The sequence below is a fragment of the Micrasema longulum genome, unplaced genomic scaffold (genome assembly GCF_059751315.1).
Source record: "Micrasema longulum isolate JH-2025_06_02 unplaced genomic scaffold, ASM5975131v1 h1tg002966l, whole genome shotgun sequence".
Classification (NCBI taxonomy): Eukaryota; Metazoa; Arthropoda; class Insecta; order Trichoptera; family Brachycentridae; genus Micrasema; species Micrasema longulum.
This window is the reverse complement of record NW_028280079.1, coordinates 51,503-72,569: the sequence shown is the minus strand read 5'-3', so window position 1 is coordinate 72,569 and position 21,067 is coordinate 51,503. Positions and strand designations below refer to the sequence as shown.

Here is a 21,067-nt window from a genome sequence, read left to right as displayed (position 1 = left end):
TTTTATTTTTGACATCCAGTAAGGTTCTCCAATCCGTGGCATGCATCAACTTTTCTGACTCCCTACGACCAATGTCATGAAAGAGCGAGGTCAACACCTTCCGTAACTTGACAACACTCCCGTCTTTCCACGATTCTGGCAAAAGGTTATGGACCTTTTTGCCTACGTTATAGTGTTGTCTCGATGCCAGAACAGTGTTGACCCCTTCACTTAGTATCAGATCCCTATTAGAGTATCTTGTGTTATGGTTGTGGTTGACGCTTGGGTAAATGTCTCTCTTTATGTGTGTAACCACTACCGTTCTCAATATATACTGTTGAATAATATTCAGTACTCTGAATTCTTTGAAGAGCAAGTCACTTGGATAGCGAAATGTTTTTTTTAAGATGACTCGGATTAAAGATTTCTGTGCAATTGCTACAGGTTCAAGGGCGGTTTTTGTGCAAGCTCCCCAACCAATTAGACCGTAAGTCAACACAGAATTTGCCAGTGCATGGTATAGGTGTTTCAAGTCCGGGACTTTAAGTATATTTCTAAGTGGGATGAAAAAATGTATTAAGCGCCTAATTTTTGCAGTTATAGTTTCAATTTGTTCATTCCATCTCAAATACTGGTCTATAATTATTCCAAGATATTTTATACTTTGAACACTACTTAGTTTTTTGCAGTTGCAATTTACCATCACTGAATAATTATGTAGTTGAAGTTCGTGAATTTCATTAGGTTGCCCGGCGGAAGTTGCACTAAAACGTATGAACTTTGTTTTATCCGAATTTAAAGTCAACAAGTTTTCGTCTAGCCATTTTTTAATATAACTTAAGTCATTACTTGCTTTTTTATGAGTTTCTGACCAAGTTGATGCGCTATAAATTATAGCTGTATCATCTGGAAATGAAATGATTTGTCCAAGTGATGGCTTGTTACAAAGTTCGTTAATATATATCAAGAACAGCAGTGGTCCCAAAGTGCTCCCTTGTGGAACACCAAATGAGAGCTGAGCAGGTTCGCTCAAGTCACTATATATACATCACTGTTTAGGTTACTGATTAATTGGACATTCTTTAATATGTTTCTTCGAAGAATGTAGACAGTTGCCTTGATTTTCATCAATCAGGTTGAAACCTTAACCTCCTAACGCTAAGGAGTTCTAAATCAAAGAGAGAGCTACCTTCAGCTCCTTGCTGGCGGTCGCTGATGCCTGTGGCCCCGCCCACCCTTGCGCCATGCCATAATCTTGAACCAGAATGGAGGAAAGATGGAATATCCCTAACAGATATTCATATTGTATTTAAAAGTAGTTGTCACGAACCATTGTTCTTAGACTTTGCAACAATGGTGATTGGACTCATGAAGATAATAAACCAAAATCAGTGATCAAACATCCCAATTCCAAGATACCTTAGAACCTTAGCTTTGTACGTGACACATGACATTGGCAAAAGCATACAATTTATTATGCAACGCCATTTTATTTTTTTAAAAAAAGGCTACTGAACTAAATAAAAATCAAAACATATATAAAAAATAAAAAAACTCTCGCGTCATGTGACTGGCACAGTAGTTACATCTAGGGAGTAGTTAGTGTCGCTATTTTACTACACTCTCTTGTTTAAAAAAAAATAATGAAGTCGTGTTTTATATGTTAATTATATGGTGTATTTTTACAAATTACGAAAAATGGATTATTTAACAGTATATTATGTATGTGTTCAACTTTTGTTTTTAAATACATGTATTTTAAAATATGACGTCTTTTGGTTAATGTAACACGACGTTACTGCACCGTTTCAAGAGGAATTTTTTAGCACAGCTTTTTAAGAGGTAACTTCACTTACAATGAACTCAATTGTTGAACCCGTTGTAAATTTGAATCGGGTTGCGGTCCTCCGGCTAGTGTCGTAGACTCACAGATCTTGAAAAAAGATATTAAATTGAAATAAGTCCACCTCGCAGTGTAGTGGTTGGCACATTCGCCTACCACGCTTGATGTTCTAGGTTCGATTTCTGGCAAGGTGTACACGAAATATTGTTTATTTTAGGTGGTTGTACACTGCGATCGGGTTGTGGTCCCGCGACTAGTGTTGCGGACTCACGGATCAGATGTTCGCACTCCGCTCTACCAAAACTTGGCTCCCATTTTCTATTAGTGAGTTATTTACAACTCGTTGAAAATGCCCCCAAAATTGAAATATTTTGGTAAAACATAAGAACGCAAATATATCTTAAAGATAATAAAATGTACATTTTGTTGTAGTATCCCTGGGCAGTTCTCGATCTGGCACGCCGGGCTTTTCTCCACCGGGGCCCGTAGGCGGTGGGGGCGGGGGCAGTGGCGCGGGAGGCGGCGGGAGCGCCAGTGGAGGTGCACACCTCTTCGTGCCCATCAGCAGCCCCCCGCCCCAGCCCCCTCCCACCCAGAACCACAAAACCCGATATACCCACCAGCAACTAATACGGTGAGACTAATTGAATATTAGAGAATTCGCGGTCTGACTTTTCTTCAAACTTATGATACAAGAGTGATGATTTCTTTACATACTATAGATATCAGTGGCGTGTCCCTATCATTTGTATTTTTTTTTTTATGTTGATACATTGTCTTTTATAGCCATCTAAAAACCCTTCATTTTATCTGCCATTTTTGGACGGTAGACAGATATGATAACCATTTATTAAAAAAACAAAACAACTCTTTTTAAAAAATAAGTCAAAAGTGGTTTAGCTTTTGGGTGCAGAAAACGAGAATACAAGACCTCGATTTTATAGATTGATGTTTATGTATTAATTTTTATTTTTGGTATTCTTTGAATATATGCACGCTTCCATTTTCCATTATGTTGTATCCCAACTCAACACAGGGCTCCTGGCCTCATAGAGTTAGAGATACGTTATTATTGTTTTGAAATACGTAAAAAAAATAAAAAATTCAGAGATGCTTCAATGAACCATATTTCACTGGAAAATGAAATTCTTGCACTGCGCAACAATATATTTCTGAAAGCAACGTCAGGCTCTGGTTTAGATAACTGGACATTGATGTCCAAAGAAGAATATCCAAATTTTAAATAATGTTCCGAAGATTGCACTCGTGCTTTGGTCCAGCATATTTATGTGAATGGTTCACCGTTCTCGCTTGATATACGCTCATATGTTGGATTCGTATGAGAGATACTAATCTGACTTTGCTAACCTAGTGAAATCTAATTTACCTGATTGTATTGCATGCGTAATAAAAAAATATTTTTTAACTAAATGTATGGCAAAGTTTATGATGAAACTGATTAAATAATTGGTAGATCGCATGACAGTGAAAAGTGAAAACATTCACTTCACTTCACTCGACAGTGAAAAGAATATCTGGGGTCTGATCAAGTTGGCCAACCGTCAACTAGAGTAACTATTTTCCTGTGTAGCTTCATCCATAGGTGTCATAGAGAATCCAAATATTGACTCAATTCGGGAATACGAGTGTCAATTTCATTAGAATCATAAAAATCCACTCTAAATATTCAATTTGTTTTCAATGTTATTCTCAATTTGTGAAAATACCCTATTGGTGACAATGTTATTTATACTGTCTATTGATTCAGCGTTACCTTTGTGGAATGACATTTTAAATATCACAGTAATAAAAATCACTTTGTATTTTTTCACATACATATGGATAGATACACAGTAATATCCATCATCAGGTGAAAATATAAATTATACCCTTCTTATCACTCACATAAAATTTAACTTTTACACAAGGCATAGTTATAAATAATTTGGAAAATATAGAAATCCAAATGAATTTAAACTCTTTAAATGTTTTGTTTATAACTCATCCCTACTTTCAATACTCCCTACTACTACTACTACTACTACTACTTCTACTTCCATCACGTCATTTCTCCGTCTCTACCTCTGTAGGCAGAGAGAGTGGACCGCCACACTCGTCTATCCTGGTATACATTCCTAGTTTCTTCCACATTCATACATCTTGTCATACATACCCTTGGGTTCTGTCTGCTTTTGACATGACCAGACTTAAGATTTTGGTTTATCTGATCATGCCACGTCTTCCTTGGTCATCCTCGTATCACATTACCGTTCATTTTCACCATAGATACTTGTTTTACCATTCTTTCATCGTCCATTCGTTCTACATGACTAAACCATCTCCCAGTACTCCCAATAAGCTAAAAACCCAACCCTGCACTTAACCCCTTCCACCCATTGCTTTGCCCACTTCTATCGGTGCCTTATCACTTTCTCTGTATATTTTAGTTTTGTCTATATTTCCAACCGATGGATGGGTGGAAAAATACTAAATAGTTTTTAATATTTATAATGTTATTTTATTTGTAATTTAGTATGGTAAAAATAAAAACTGACAAACCTGTTTTTTTTTTAAATCTAAATTGTCGATTTTTGGTGTTACTAATGCGAATATGAATATCGGTAGGCCGGAGTTAGTGCGCCCTGGGCAGGTAGTTGGATCTCCCCCGGCAACATCAGGAGGTGTGGCCACTAGTGTCATCAGAATATCTCCTCACACTACGCATCATTACCAGGTACCTATCTTTACCGTAAGCTCCCATGATTAAGACTTTTTTAAATTTATGTATAAAAAAAAAATTAAAACCCGAATGGCAAAAAAAATACAGTAACAGAAATTCAATAAAAGAAAATTGATAAATGATGTAGGTAAATTCAATATAAAGATGGTATTCATATATTTTTTTAATGAAAAAGAATACAGTAAGTATATTTATTTTAACTGTGCATAATATTTAGTGCTGATAGGGCACTAATATTATCTACATAAATAAATCAAATTTATTTATTTTCTTTAATAAATGCACACTAATGTAAAATTATTTTCATCATGTAAGGAATGTATATTTATAATAATTACTTTTTCAACATCATTTCAATATTTTATTTTGCTAGTAAAGTAAAAATGAAAAGTATCCTCCCTCGCCTACAGAGGACATATTATTTCACAAAATGTATGGAACTGCAATTATCCTCAATTGAATCAGATACAAACATAATCTGCTCTTATTTGAAGAACTGATTGCTTATTTAAACAAACTTACAGATGGAGCAACGCCCTTTATCTATGTCCCAACCTCCTCCGCCCGCACCTCCGCCCCAGCCCCTCCTGCTGCAGCAAGCCCTCACCTTCTCCTCGGAACAAGAATCTCAGGACCTGCACAAGGAACTAAACAGAAATAAAGTCGACTATGTTCGCTGCTCTCAAGAAGATTCTGTCAAAGCCGAACATCCTCACCGGGACAATCCTCCTTCTGGGATGGATCTCAGGAACGCGTTACAGGACTACAATACTCTAAGATTTCAGACCAACGAACTCAACAACAACTCCAGAAATGGAGACATGAATGACTTTCGTTCCACCAACAACATTCATCATGGAACCAACAATAATTTAAGTGTAAATTCCAACCTTAAAAACGCGTCAAATCATATTTTTAACAACGATAGAAATGTGGCAGAACGAACCAATTTTCATCTTCAAAGGAACGACGCAAATGTAACCAATGAAATCATTCTCACATCTAATAATCCGAATGATCTCTCCACTCAAAGAAACAACGGAGATTACCGAACTGGTATACCTGATGATTACCCCCGTCTTAATAATTCCGGAATCCATGAAAAAATCCTCGAAAACAACTTAAGAAACAATATATTAAATAATATGGAAAGACAAAATAGCTACCAAAATCATATCTCAATTCCTGACAGCAAAATGAACAGTCCTAATATTCCTATGGACATAGTGAAACCAAATAGTATCAGCAATCATGTGGATATTCACAGAACAAACAATAAAATAGATCAGAGGATTAACCATAAAATAGAAATTCGCACACCCAATGAAATGAGAATTTTAAAACCAGCTCCAATTCAGGCGCAGCAAATATCTTTATCTTCCGTACAGACTGTAGACTCGTCATACGGGCAACCGACATTGTATATGATTCCCCAGAATTCGCAACATGATAAAAAATTTGTTATTATTAAAAGCGAGCCAATGGACACAATGCAGGTAAGATAATTTTTTATCACCGTATTAAATTTAAATTTTATAAACAATTTTTAAAAAATAGCCGAGTAAAACATCAATAATATTTATTATTTATGCTTTATTAAGTTAGTTCATAACATTTTAAGAACTAATATAAACTTTTAATAAAATTACAATTTTTTTATCAAAATTTCTTAATTACGTATTTTTTCAAATTAATTTTAAATATTTAATTTTTTTCTATTTCTTTTATTTCTTCAGGTAACTCATTGTACAGCTTCAAATGTTTGTCGCTAACCTTATAATTGTTCAAATAATGGATTTTTTTTTAAAGTAGAGTCGAGCTCCAAAACGGTTCAATGGATTTCATTCAATCAAGGACAATATGATAGAAATTAATTATTTGAATTTGTTTCGATTTAAATTTTTGTTGAAATCATGGATAAAAAAAGCAGATTTAAATAGCAAATTTTTTTAATGAATAGCAAATTTTTCTATTATTAATTTTCTCATTTTTATTGACAAAAAAAATGTGTTTTAATATTAGCACTTTTTTTTTTTGATATCTATCCTATTCTTCCAGTAAGCCTTTATTTAAATTTAAAATAAAATGCCTGGGATTTTTATTTTCGTTTATGTAATAGTTTTTTTTTTATATTTAAATAAAAGTGCAAAAATATATATTGACAAAAACCAATACATTGGAATTTTTCGACAATTTTTTATTACAATTTAAAGCATTTAAAAAATATTATCCTATCATACGAGTTAATATATACTATAAATACTTAGTTTCAGGATAAAACTGCCACATTAATCAGAACATCAGGAGACACGCAGACTGTATTAAGCAGAACTGTTGGTGATTCAAGTGAACAGGTATTTTTTGTAAGAAACTTTCATTACTACCTATTTCTATATTTAAGTCATATTGGTTCATAGGTGAAAAAATCTGTTAATTTTTTAATTTTATGGGAGAAAGATTGCAAATATGCTATAGGTTGACGCATTTTTACTCTGAGGTAAAACCTCATTTTTACATTCCTCAATTTTACATTTTCCCGCTTTTTACGCTCAAATGTTCAGGTCTAATTTTTCTTCATACAAATATTCACTACAAATATCATTTTTTACAATTTTCATAAACCCTGGTTTTATGTTAAAAAAATTCTTGAAATAAATGTTAACATAAAAATACCGCACGCCACCGCGTGCTTCAAAACTGAAAAAAATAAGTAGAAAAACAAATCATAAATGATAAATTATTGTCTCAAACCAAGGCAAGTGCAATATAATTGACCTTTTTGTGTGTTTAATTTAAAATGCTATTTTGGATTGAATTTTGATACATTTTCCAAACAAATCGGGTTGTGGTCCCGTGGCTAGTGTTGCAGACTCACGGATCAGAGGTCCGAGGTTCGATCCCCACTCCACCCCAACTTGATTTCCAATTTCTAATAGTGAGTTATTTACAACTCATTGAAAATAGGCAAATTCAAATTTAATTTCCTTACTAAGATTAATGGCCTTTATTTGAAGTATGTATTTGAATGCGACGTTACGTTTTGCAGCGTAACAGTATAAGCAATATGGTGGGAAGTGCAGTGATAGTACACCCTAGTCAACTCCTGCCTGTGTTGCCACCACCTCAGCCACACACTCCAACTACACCACATTCAACCATTATTGGTAAGTCACATTCCGTCAGGGTTTGAAGGATATGAATCACTGATATCTAATATCATTATATTTACTGCTGGTATGCATCAATGATATTTTCAATTTAATGGGTATCTTTATTTTTATGAGACATTCCCGCATTTCTCCGTGTTTACCTTTACGAAAATTCCCCGGGCACCATAAAGTCACATTTGTTGTGTATTGTGGACCGGAATGGGGAATTATCCGGAGCAAGGAGAATAATGTGCAGCAATACTAGAGAGATACTTCTCATCCCGTGGCTTGATTCGCCCTACTGCGGGTTGCCCAAATGTGCTACTCGTACTGAACTTAGGTCATAGGCCCGGAAGTAGCGTATAATGCTCTGGCAAAAAGTACCTGGTCTGCACCACGCAAAGGAACTTATGAAGGGGTACTCTCAAAGGTTTGCTTTCGACCTGATAAACCTCAGCCGAAATCAAGTGAGGGTTATCACTGGAGTCCTTAAAAAGGCATTGCTAGAATTTCCATTACTCTTTTTCTTACATTAATTGCTATATCGTGGGATAATTACCGCAACTAGGTAACTTCAAAATCAGCATTTTTGAGTTACCCACTAAAACACATATTTGCATCTTCCTTCATGAATGTTATAAATAAACAAGTTGTGATCCAACAATGTTTTTAGTGTGTCCGAATGTTTGCAGACAGGCTGGATTTCCTCCCTAGGGAGTTATTTAGATCTAAATTTCTTGCAACAGAGAGGGAAAACAGAATCTCACCCACATGATAAAGGTTTCAGCTCTTTTACTTCACAAAAAGTTGAGGAAATGTGGATGTTTAAACATAAGCAGAATGGTGGATGTTACACAGTGTGTAAAGTGGCCACTTCAACCAGCCAATGACAAGTCATAAACCCTGTAAATTCCTAGACTTCCACATTCCCTTCTCAAAATGTTTTCCCTTTCTGTTGCAACAAATTGAAGTCGTGATTCATTCAAATCATATTATCATGATTAGAATGCATGACTTGTCTATTTGTAGCATTCATGGAGGAGTAACTCACAAATGCTGATTATTAAATTACCAAGTTATAATACTTTCCCCGCGATATGTCACAAAGCACAAATATTAGGGCTACTAGACACTCCACCCTGATGCTGCAAAAGCAATTTAAAATAAACATGACTTACGGTCAAAGAGGATTGGTCTACTTCTCGATTAACGTGTACAACCTACTTCCATTGTCCATAAAGGCAATTAGTAAGTAAGTACTCTCACTTTAAAATTGCTATCAAGAAGTTGATAATGAAGGTAGGTTGCGCACGGATTGATGAGTGGATCAGGCCAAACAGGTAAAAAAGTGTTTTTATTTTTAGTTTTACTTATTGAATAAAAGTCAATAGTAAAATTTTGTCTAATATGTATTTAGGGCATGTTTCAAAATCATGTAAAATGTTTCTCTCGGCCGGAACACCACAGTGAGGGAACACTAATTTTTATTTTTAAAAATGAATCCAAAAATTGTACAAGAATAAATTAAATATAATATGTGATGTTTTGTTCCAGTAAGTAATACAGGGCGGACAGTGTTTCCTTGGCAGAGCCTAGTGCCCATACTGGGCAGGGGAGGGGTGGGCTCCCCGCCGCCCTCGCCACCCCCATCCGCACCCTCCCCAGATACCCCCTGTCACGTTAAAATAGAGGACGATATGCCTGGTAAATATCTTCTCTCCTACTACCAAGAATACCAATCATTACTATTATAAAATATAACCTTTTTTATTAGTGTTACAAACATTTATTATATTTAAAGAACGCGACTATAGGCTCAGGAGAACACTCCTCCCATTCTCTGTTCTATTTAATTTTCTGCAGTATTGTTTTGCTTCCTCTTAGCATTTATAAATATTGTTTTGTTTGTTTCTGGCTATTATTACCTAAAACTCAAAATATGAGGAAAGAGTACTCCTCCCATCAACGGATGATATAAAACTATATATCTGGTTTTTGGTACTGTAATATGGGGTGAATAGAAACAAATTTAACATTCAAATGTTTATTTTTTTTTGTTTTTGAACAGATTTTTAATTTCATAACATAAAAAACCGTACACCTACTTGGACTTCTGTTTTTATTCAGCATATCGCTCTCACATGAGTCTTTCTTAATGTTTTATTATAAAATATGGCTTGTTGCTTTTCACCTCTTAAAATGGGTCAATAGCAACGCCATATGGTGTGAATGGAAATATTTAAAGATATTTTGATAATCATAAAAAAATATTAACAAATTACAACAGGGATGGAGAACATTTTAGAGAAAGGAATATGAAAGTCTAGGCATTTCTTTTGTCTAAAAACATTTGGACTAACTCAAAAAAAATATATTTCAAAAGAAAATAGTTAAAAAAAAAAAATTATCTCTTTAAAAATTAATGTTTTTTTTCATCCTACATTTCATTTTTATTCACCCCCTAGTCGTTTTTTTACTCACCCTAAATTCATAAAAAATCAAACATCACCTCTCATCATTTAGTGTAAATCCGATTTTATAATTTGTAGATGTTAATCTAATAAATGGATGAAAGTAATAATTTGTTACATTCCATTGAATTATTCACCAACATAAAACCACCGACTTCTTATAGTAAATACAATTATAGCGAAAAGAGCAGGAAATTGCTTTTAGAAGTATTATTTTAATGTTGGCCATCCAAAGGATACAACAGGAAAGTCTACAATAATTTTATTGTGAGTCGCCTAAATCAAAATTTGAAGTTTTACTAAAACCTGTTTCTTACCACCCCTTAGTTGTGATTCACCCCATCTTAGGGTATATACATGATAAATCCAAAAGTAAGTTTTTACAGGAGTATATTTTATCATGCTTGTACCAAATACAAACTAATTTATTTTTTTATTTTTATTTTTATTTATTAAGGAAAAACAACAGTTGTTATATAAGAATACAAAATATAAAAAAATAGTACATACATTCAGTTAAAGTTTTTCGCAAATATAATGAGAGAACATGTTACACAGTAAAGAGAAAAATAATATATTATATAAGACATGAGAAAAAAATAGCTCTTGTATATAAATAGAGTGGAGGAGTGTAGGAGAGGGATTTTCATAATATAGTTGACCAATTCAAAATTTTGATATCATAATAAAATAAACATAATTAAAGGAATATAAACTTATTACACTGACAAATAACATAATTTTTTTCGGGCAATAAATTATTAAAAAAATTAACTTGTCGTGTTGACTTTACGGGACAATTGATTGAAATACGCTCCAAGAGATATGGACTATCAATAAAATTGTTTAAAATTTTGAAGAGGAAAGACAGTATATATACATATATCGTGGGTATACTAGCAAAAAACGTTAACTCTAAAATATGTGGATTTGACTTAATTATGCAGTTTTGTAAAGTTTTAACGCTCTTCAAACTGGCAAAATACACTAAGTCATATTAAATTTCACATATATGTAGTTTTAAAAATAAATTTAAGGTAAAGCCGTATACCCGGTATTTTATTCAGGCTAAAAGCTTTAAATAACTTGATATTTACTTAATATAAAATTAAGAAACGGAAAAATCAAAAACATGTTCTTAAATGAGCCTTAAACATCTTACTGCATATATTTAAATAAGATGTTAAAGAGTAAAATTGGAACAAAACTTAAATGCTTGATTTCTCAAAACAGGGATTTGAGAGTTAAATCTTTTTGCCAGTATACCCACGATATAATATATATATGTATTGTATATAGACATATCTCTTTTGAAGCAAATTAAAACTGTGACTTGCTGTAGTGCTGGAGTTATCATTTATGAATAAAATGAAAATATTAATAAAAGTTTACATAACAAAAAAAATCTAATTATATAGAGTTATCACATATATACCATACACCACAGATTTAAACTGTCGGGTTTTATATTTCTCATCTTTGTTTGGCCCGTCATGGTTTGATAAAGCCGTGTTTGGCTAACTAAACCGTACACCTATATTTTTCATTTAGTTACTAGGACCTTTCCGTAAATAGATATATGATTTCAACTGTTTGTCGTTTGAGATCTGGCCATTGTTTGCTCATGGCCCATCTCTTTAAAATAAAATGTGGAACCTCTTCATTTTGTAAACGTGGTCAGGACATCATAGTAGAGACAAATTCCTAGAATGTTTGATCGAACTAAAAACTTCCCTTCCAACTCAAATTGAAATATTTATTAGGCTTAGAAATATTTTATTTTATTAACTAACTTTATTGTTTGTCAATATGATAATTATGTAATTAAACACTTAATTTGACACTGGCAAAAACGTCCACCTTAATTGTATGATTGCCATTTAAACAGTAAAAAAAGGAATGCTTTTAATGAAATACCTCAAAATAAACTCATAGAATATTAATTGTAAAAATATTGTTTCAGTTTCAGAACTGTAAAACAGTTTTATGTAATTAAAAAATTATATTACAATCAATTTTACCATGGCCCAATTAGTAATTCAGTAGAACACGTGATTGACAGGTTTTCTTTAATGTGCAAAATTGTTAAGTTCAAAAAAAATTGCTTCACAGATGAAGATGATGATGTGTTTGAGTGCGAGGCTATGCCTCCCAGCCCCCTCACCACCCCCTCCACCAGCGGGGAGCCCCTCACCCCCTCCGACCTTGCGAGCGCTGCCACCATTAGTGCCAACAAAAGAAGAAGTCATTCCCTTTCAGCCCTCGGTACGAGTCAACAGATCGAAGAAGGCAAGGTAAAGTAATATCGTTCATTTGCCATATACAATTATATTTAAAGGCATTTTATGATGCCCGAGTGCGACCCTGAGATATTTTATTTCAAACATCAGCAAGCATACTTCAGTTCACAATTTATGGCTTTAATTAAAAAATAACAACGCATAAATTAAACATTTGAAAATAAAAAAAGGTTTTTATATTAGGCTTATAACTTTGCTTCCGCCGTTTTCCTGTAGATGGCTATAGCGGTAAGTAGTGGTTAAAACAAATAGATCATACACGTTGTGCAATAAACTTGGCCATCTATCAACATAACTTCATAGAAACATTAGTCGAATCATAAAGTTATTCTCAATTGAAAAGGTCAGTTTGCGAGGATTTTCAATATGGGCCGCATTAACTGAAGTACTCTCTTATTATAGAGAAAATCCAAAATTAAAAGTTTTGTATCACCCGTCGATGGGAGGACTTGTCTCCTGAAAATTAAGGTACGTTATTTTCATGATCATGATATCACATGAACTAAATACTCTCTTATGTATGATAGAGAAAGCCCAAAAGAAATTTCTGAGATATCTTTACATGAAAGAGTGCGGCTATTATCCTTGGCTCTACACGACCAAGTTTCTCCAGGGTTGGCTTGGCTACAACAGTTTAAGAAATGTGTATTTGACTACCCATTTTTATCGATTGTTGCGCGGTATGGTCGATAAGATCATGCTCTGTATTTGGTGAGACCAGCTCGGCGTAGTGTATTATGAGCTGTTAAAACCAAGGGAAACAATCACAGGCAATCATTATCGAATGCAATTAATGCGTTTTAACCGAGCATTGAAAGACAAATAGCCGCAATACAACTAGAAACATGATAAAGTGATTTTGCAGCATGACAATGCTTAACCCCATGTTGCGAATGTGGTCAAGACATACTTGGAAATGTTGAAGTGGGAAGTCCTATCCCAGCCGCCGTATTCTCCAGACTTTGTTCCCTCTGAATATCACTTGTTTTGATCAATGGCACACAGACTACTTGACCAGCATTTCCGTTCTTATGAAGAATTAAAAAAATGGATCGATTCGTGGATTGCTTCAAAAGATGGCCATTTTTTTTTCAACACGGGATTCGTACGCTGCCTGAAAGATGAATGAAATTAGTGGCTAACGATGGATAATACTTTGAATCATTAACGTATAACCAGTTTTTTTACATTAAGGTCTCGAATTTCAGAAAAGTAACGGCCGAAGCAAAGTTTTTCACGTAATATAACAAAACACACGTGGACAGGACCATATGACAATATCGATTTGTTCAATAAGTGCTTTTCGCTCCTGTGCATTTTTTCTGCCCAAAATGGCAGCAGAAAAAAATACTTTTTGTTATTTAGCTTGTTCTTTAACAATTCCAATAAATCTTGGTATAAAATAATCTTTTTTTTTTGTGGACCCGCTCGTAATAAACACCGTTGTGTATTCATTTTTGCAGCTATCACATGTGAACTGCGGCCTGTTGTCGTGTGTGGTTTTTTTGTGTTGTCCCAGCATTCTGTCCTGCGTAGGACAAGACAATATTGTCCTATATATTGTATTGTCCACGTGTAAACAATACTTTATTATAATCGTGTCGTCAATTGCCTGTTTCAATATAATGCATTTGAGTTGATAAATATCAAACGCAGGTATGTCCACAATGATCCACCACAGTGTCCACGTGGACCTACGAGCTTCTGAATTGAAACAGAGTTTTTTGACAGTGTTTTATTGTAATAATGAGGACATGTTTTAATTTGAACAGTACTGAAATGATCATATTTTTTTTCTGCAATTTCTAGAACAAATATTAAAAAATATATTGGGTGGAAATACTGACGTTTGATATTTATCAACTCATTTAAACTATAAAGATAAATTGTGTGCTTTGCCGGTGTATAGAGACGCTATATTGCTGTATTGTTTTGAATAAAAACGTTTTTTTAGTCTGCTGACAGCCAATCATTTTTTTGGTTTGACAGCAAATGCATGATTGATGTTTTCATCAGAGCCAAACAAAATAATGGCAGATTTCCAAACCCCTTATGCATGGGCTGTAATCTCAATGGCAGCTACTAAAACTATTGTATGTTTGAAACTATTAACTTTTAAGGACAACCGATTTAAGTCTTTTAAAAGTGTCAATGTCATACGATTCACAGGAAGTGTTATAAATTCTGAAATATAAATAAGGAAGCTAAATTTATGCGTCTTCAGCTCAGCTCTCTTGCAAAGTTGAAGTTTTCAAAATACAATAGTTAACTTAGTTGCCATCAAATAGTGGCTGCTTTCACGTTTCTGTGTCATCATTTAAGTGAAACGCACCGTGAGTTTATTATTCAAGACCTGTCAATGATTTAAAGTGTTAGTGATATTTTCTAAATATTAATTTAAATGTTATGTTTTGTTCTGTCTTACAGAAAAATGCTCGCATTCGCCGACCGATGAATGCATTTATGATATTTTCCAAACGCCACCGTGCCCTCGTACATCAACGTCACCCAAACCAGGACAATAGGACAGTCAGTAAAATTTTGGGAGAATGGTGGTATGCTCTCGACCCTGAAAACAAACAAAAGTACCATGATCTAGCCAGCGAGGTAACTATATTTTTTAAAATCTATAACTTACTGTCGAATCATCGATGTGGCAGATTTTCTTTACAGTGAACTTTTAGTGGAACCATTTAAGCCGAAGCTATTTATCATTGATACGCCGTGAATAAGATATAAAGTACCGCCTTATTCTGCTGGATAGCGCTGTTATTGTTTGTGAGATATTATGACACGTAGGCTATAGCCGTCATTTTCTAAAGAGAGACATGATTTTAATGGCTAAAGCTGGCATAACTGCAAACCAGTTAAGTATTTCACATTGAAAATGCAATTTGCATAATAAAAACCCCTTTTTTATATTACAGGTAAAAGAGGCTCACTTCAAAGCACATCCAGAGTGGAAATGGTGCAATAAAGATAGACGTAAATCTTCTAGTGGCAGAGATCCCTGTAACAGTTCAACACCTCAGGTAATCAATCTATCTAATTTTTTGTACATAATTTTAATTTTTTATTGGCGGGCTGGGCTTATTGCCAAATGGCCATTTCTTCCAACCAACCAATAAAATTCAAGTTTTATTGATTTAATTTAAATTTCAAAGCATTTTCAATAGAAAAAAAAAATCCTCAAATCAGTAGTAGTATTCAAAAGGAAAAAGAAAAGGAGGATAGATTAAGGAAGAGAAAGGAGATATTTCTTTAGACGTGATTTAAATGAAGATATTATAGAGACATCTTTGATATTGGATGGAAGATGATTCCACAGTCGAGCTGCATCATCAGCTGCACCTTATCAGTTAGAGAAGAAAGATGAATTGTGAATGGGAATTAAAAAGGTGTTTTGAGAATTAGAACACAGAGGTAAACCGTGAACTAATAAGCGTTTAAATTTTTCATGGAGGTATATAGGAGTGTTTGGACCATGAAGCACAGTGAACAGAAACAAGAGGGAGTGATAGTCTCTCCGCTGTCTAATTTTGAGCCATTTTAGTTGCCTACGATAATCAGATATGTGTTCACTTCATCATATCATCATCTACCTCATCATCGATATTTACTACTACTACTACCACCATCACGCCAGCCAGAGAATGGACCGCACACGTCTATCCTGGCATACATTCTTAGCTTCTTCCACATTCATACATCTTGTCATACATGCCCTTCAGTTCTGTCTGCTTTTGACATGACCAGACTTAAGATTTTGGTTTATCTGATCATGCCACGTCTTCCTTGGTCGTCCTCGTCTCACGTTACCGTTTATTTTCGCCATATATACTTGTTTTACCATTCTTTCGTCGTCCATTCGTTCTACGTGACCAAACCATCTCAGAGACCCTTTCTTATTCTTATCAATTATACTTGACTCAGATTTACACTCTCGCCTGATTTCATAATTCGTAACCCTGTCATACATTGATTTCCCACACATTCGTCTAAGAGATCGCATTTCAACCGCGTTCACTCGGCTTTCATCCTTCTTCTGCCAGTTCCATGTTTCACTTCCATACATAAGTGTTGGGGCTAAAACTCCGTTGTGCGCTGCCAGTTTAGCTTCGATTGACATGTTCTTATAAGCAATTACTGTGCTTAGTGGTCCGTTCATTTTGTTGCCCGCATTCACTCTCCTTTCAACATCTTTTTCTACTTTTCCATCTCTTGAAAACATACTTCCCACAAATTCTTTTACTTGTTCGAGACATTCGTTGTTTAGATTTATTATGCAGTCAGTAATCTCACTATCCCTTTCAAATACCATCACTTTTGACTTACTTTCGTTCATCACCAATTCGCTCTCCAGGCATACATCATACATTCTAGAGACTATCTGTTGCAAATCATCGATATTTAAATCAATCAAAAAATACTTTGGCGATCTGAAATAACAAATGCCAATGCACAAAATATTTTTAGCTGCCATAGTAGGATGGCATTTGTAGAAAAAGGGTTAAATTAGGTGAGACCTATTAAAATCTATCTTTCTTAGTTATATTAGATTATAATCATTCAATATGTTTTATTCTCGATTGTGAAGAAGCAAATATTTATAATATCTCACATGTAATATTTGCAAATGTTTTCAGAGTCCTCGAACCCCCTTGGAAGGTGGTAATCCCGTACTTCCCGGTACAGATAACATTCCCCTAACTATATCCTCATACAACGCCCTGGATCTGCCATCTCCACACAGCAATCTCCATGATACCCTGAGTGATGATGATCAAATGGTATGGGCTATTTAATATATTCTTACTTTTAGCTGAGTAAGTGTTGTTACAAAAATTAGTTCCTCTATACAAATAATCCAATTAGTTGAAATAATGTTTATTAAAACTGTAAGAGAACCGAAACTCCCTCAGAAACGTAATAAGGATAAATTTCCAAAGAGAGTTTGAGTTTTTTAAGGTAGAGTTAGCTCTTCCGACAGACATAAATTTCTGCAAGTTGGTCCGCTAAAATATTTATTTATATAAGACTTTTGTTGCTTACTGTTTTTTTATAGGGACACAATATCTCCTACCATATAATTATTTTAGTTTCACTTCCATCTTTTCACTACCTATGTCTTTTGGACTGACGGCTAAAGCTGTCATTTCCTTAATGAGAGATAATGTTTTGACAGCTCATAACCGCCTATGCCAGCATTACCCCGAACATTTTGAATATTTGTCAAATGTTTTAATTTACAGTAAAACCTCATTTTTACTTTCTTCAATTTACGTTTTCCCACTTTTCACTGAGATTTTCATGTCCCTTTTTTCTATACATTTTTCATTTCCTCACTTGAGCATTGTCAGATTTACACTTTTTTTAGTTGCTCCCTTGCAAAATGTAAAAAGATGGTTTTAATATATTAGATTTCAAATAAAGAAGCATTACATGCTTAACATTACCCGCCTTATTCAAATTAAGCGAATACACAGTAACAAGTAAATAAAAAGGAAAGGCAATAAAAATAAATCAATATGTTGTAATATAAAACATTTTATACTGATGCTATTCGATGGTAGAGATATCAGATTTATAAAAATGAATGCTCTGTAAAAAATCCAGGTTATTGAAAAAAATACTCCGCATTGAAAATATGTAATGAAATTAATTATTATTGAAACTTGTATTATTATTATTAATAATAATACAATAGCAGCTATTAAGCTGATGCGTGTATATCAAGTGCACATGGTTATTAAACATTATAAATTGATGTGTGCATCTAGGCGGTTTATGAACACATTAACTGAACTAGCACCATTCCATTTTTCCACAACTCGGTTCGTCAAGAAGTTCTTCCTGGGGTTGGATGAGAAAGAGGTAGTGTTAAGTTTCAATGAATGTCCTCTGAGATGGCGGTTTTCATTCATAGCGAACATTGATTTCAACTTGGGTACATCGTATTGCTCAATTAAGATTTTGAATGTTTCAATTAAGTCACCACGCTGCCTCCGCTCTTCCAGTGAACTTAACCCGAGCTCCCTTAAGCGGTCCTCATATGATTTATTTCTTAGAGAAACTACCATTTTAGTTGCTCTTCTCTGGACTTCCGCCAACAACTCCGTCTTTTTTAAAATAAGGACTCCAAATTTGCTAGGCATACTCCAGGAGTGGACGAACATATGTTTTTAAAATTTTAAAAAACAAATCTTGGGTGATGTGAGCGAATGTTTTCCTTATTAAGTATAAGAGGGTCTGGTTTGGTTCGTTTGACAATTTCGATAATATGTGATTCCCATTTAAGATCACAAGTAATCACAACTCCGAGATCTTTTTGTGACGTTACTGCTTGCACTTGATTTCCATCCACGGTATATATTATTTTCGGATTTCTGGAGCCAATGTGCAGGAAAGTGCATTTCTCAGGGTTAAGCGTTAGAGCCATTCTTTCGTCCATTCAAAAATCTGATAAGGGTTATCTTGGATTTGCTGGTGGCTTATTGTTGGGTTGGCAAACAACCTTGTATCGTCAGCAAAAAAAGATATGGGCGTATGAATTAGTTGTTATATGAATTTTAATTGTTTTCTTTTAGGTTATTTGTGAAGATTCGCAGCAGGCTCCTGTTGAAATTGATCTCAAATGTGGCGAAAAGGTGACAGATTCCGATTCCGAGAGCCAAAACTCTGAATCAATAACGGTCAACTCTCACACTACAGATCTACCTTCGTTAGATCATAACGCCATGTCTCGGAGCATTTCAGATATGACTTCCAAACAGGAAAAGTTCAATAGCTCATTACCTGGGTACAGCACTACTACGGGAGCCGATCATACAAGGAGACCAAAACCAATCAAAGCCAGGTGATTTGGAAATTTTATTTATATTACTACATAGCATATTACAATAGCTTTGAAACCTTTATAAGGAAAGTAACAATATAGTCAGTTAGTGTAAAATTTATATTTTCTTATTTATAGCACTTAAAAAAATGTATTTTTAACATTTTCAATATATTTGGCCAACATTTTTAAGAAATTTATGCATTATAACTTCTTAAATCTTTTTTTCACAATTTTAAGAGCATAAGGAATAACATGGACAGTCAGTGTCGTAACTATGGTAACAAGTTGTTCAGAAATATGAGATATTTATATCTCTCACACAAATGTTCACATGTGTTTTATGATTTGCTATCTCCTTTTTTATTGTTAAGACCAGCGCAAAATTTGCTAAATCTCTTGTCTTTTATACGTCAGTGTCTATAATATGATATAAAACAATAAACTCACTATCAACTTACTATGCTAACCACTTTGATATACATTAAGTAGCTTTGTCTTTCTGGTGAGAAAATCTATCTGATGTCCGTACTAATAAATACTGTGTTTGGTTGTTAATAGAGTTGGCTCTACTGACAGTGTTCTGGCTTCGCTTACTGTGTCTAGTCCATCTGGCGTGTCAGCCTTCCACCCAACAGGAGGGGCCTTCAAGTCGATGCCCCAAACCCAACAAACATTCACTGTATCTCCCTCCGTCCCGCAGTCACAGACTAACGCAACATTTGTGAACATAGTCACAGCCACGGAGAACGGAAGGCAGTGGTCGACGACGACTCTGAACCAAGTTAAAACATCGTCCGCCGCGCAAATTAAGATCACGCCTCAAAGTTTATCGCTGAGTGCTGCAAATAATAACCAAACTATCGGGGGATCCGTTCTTAAAAGTCCAATGGTTACTCTCGTGAAACCAGTGAGAACTACATCTGGAAATAATACAAGTAAGTTATACTAACCCATTTTTGTTTTTATTATTATTTTTATCTGGGCGAAATGAAAAATACTGTTGAGTGTGAAATACAACAAAAGCCCAGGACGAGTGTTTTAGACTCAATGGATAATTCCAGGTTAGTATTTCAGAAAAGGAAATTGAAGGAGTAGAGATTAGTCAGCCTCGTGGTTAGAGTATTTGCCTACCATGTCTGAGGTCACAGGTTCGATTCCCGGCATGGTCGACGAGGAATATTTTTTTACAAAGTAATTTTCACTGTAATTTATTTATTGACGGACCGTTGTCCATTTATAAAGTGGACCCAGTTACATTTTATATGAAATCAAAATTACAAATGGACTATTTATTTAAAGATACTTCATAGTTCCTGGACTGGATCTGAATTGTGAGGGATTAAACTAATGACTGAATTATTTGAGGGCTACAATGTTAATACATCTGCATGCTTTATGTAAATATTTTTAATAGTATCCGCCAATTCTATCTGTATTCAGATGTTCTATTAAAACTCGCTATATTATATGAGGAGTCCCTTTTGATTACATAATATGAAGATGTAGAGTCTAATATGTATTTTTTTTTCTTTTCAGCCCCTCTAACTTTATTTTTGTCTGATCCAAATACGAATACATACACGAATCTCTTAATAAAGACAACTCCTCAAACAATGTCAAGTGATGTCAATGTTTCTGGAAACGACGGAGTGCACTTTGTTCGTGTCCAAAATGTCTACCTTCCAGTCCATACAGGTATTTAAAAACTTAATAAATATTTTCTTTTACTTTGTTTCTCCTGTAAAAA

The 21,067-nt window shown here is 34.3% G+C and overlaps 1 protein-coding gene across 8 annotated transcripts in view; it reads left to right on the top strand.

The window, feature by feature from the left end:
* The window catches only part of cic (Putative transcription factor capicua), a 62,515-nt gene that overhangs the window by 24,656 nt on the left and 16,792 nt on the right, over positions 1-21,067 (top strand). For 7 of the 8 annotated variants that reach the window (XM_088241576.1, XM_088241570.1, XM_088241574.1 and 4 more), the window contains 13 exons: positions 2,255-2,456; positions 4,448-4,556; positions 5,087-6,058; positions 6,830-6,925; positions 7,609-7,726; positions 9,266-9,415; positions 12,295-12,476; positions 14,910-15,089; positions 15,410-15,514; positions 17,129-17,272; positions 19,070-19,338; positions 19,879-20,255; positions 20,857-21,015. In XM_088241576.1, the coding sequence (XP_088097702.1) occupies positions 2,255-2,456; positions 4,448-4,556; positions 5,087-6,058; positions 6,830-6,925; positions 7,609-7,726; positions 9,266-9,415; positions 12,295-12,476; positions 14,910-15,089; positions 15,410-15,514; positions 17,129-17,272; positions 19,070-19,338; positions 19,879-20,255; positions 20,857-21,015 (3,063 nt within the window). The remainder of the gene's footprint in view (positions 1-2,254; positions 2,457-4,447; positions 4,557-5,086; positions 6,059-6,829; positions 6,926-7,608; positions 7,727-9,265; positions 9,416-12,294; positions 12,477-14,909; positions 15,090-15,409; positions 15,515-17,128; positions 17,273-19,069; positions 19,339-19,878; positions 20,256-20,856; positions 21,016-21,067) is intronic. The other variant, XM_088241578.1, reaches the window with a different exon arrangement.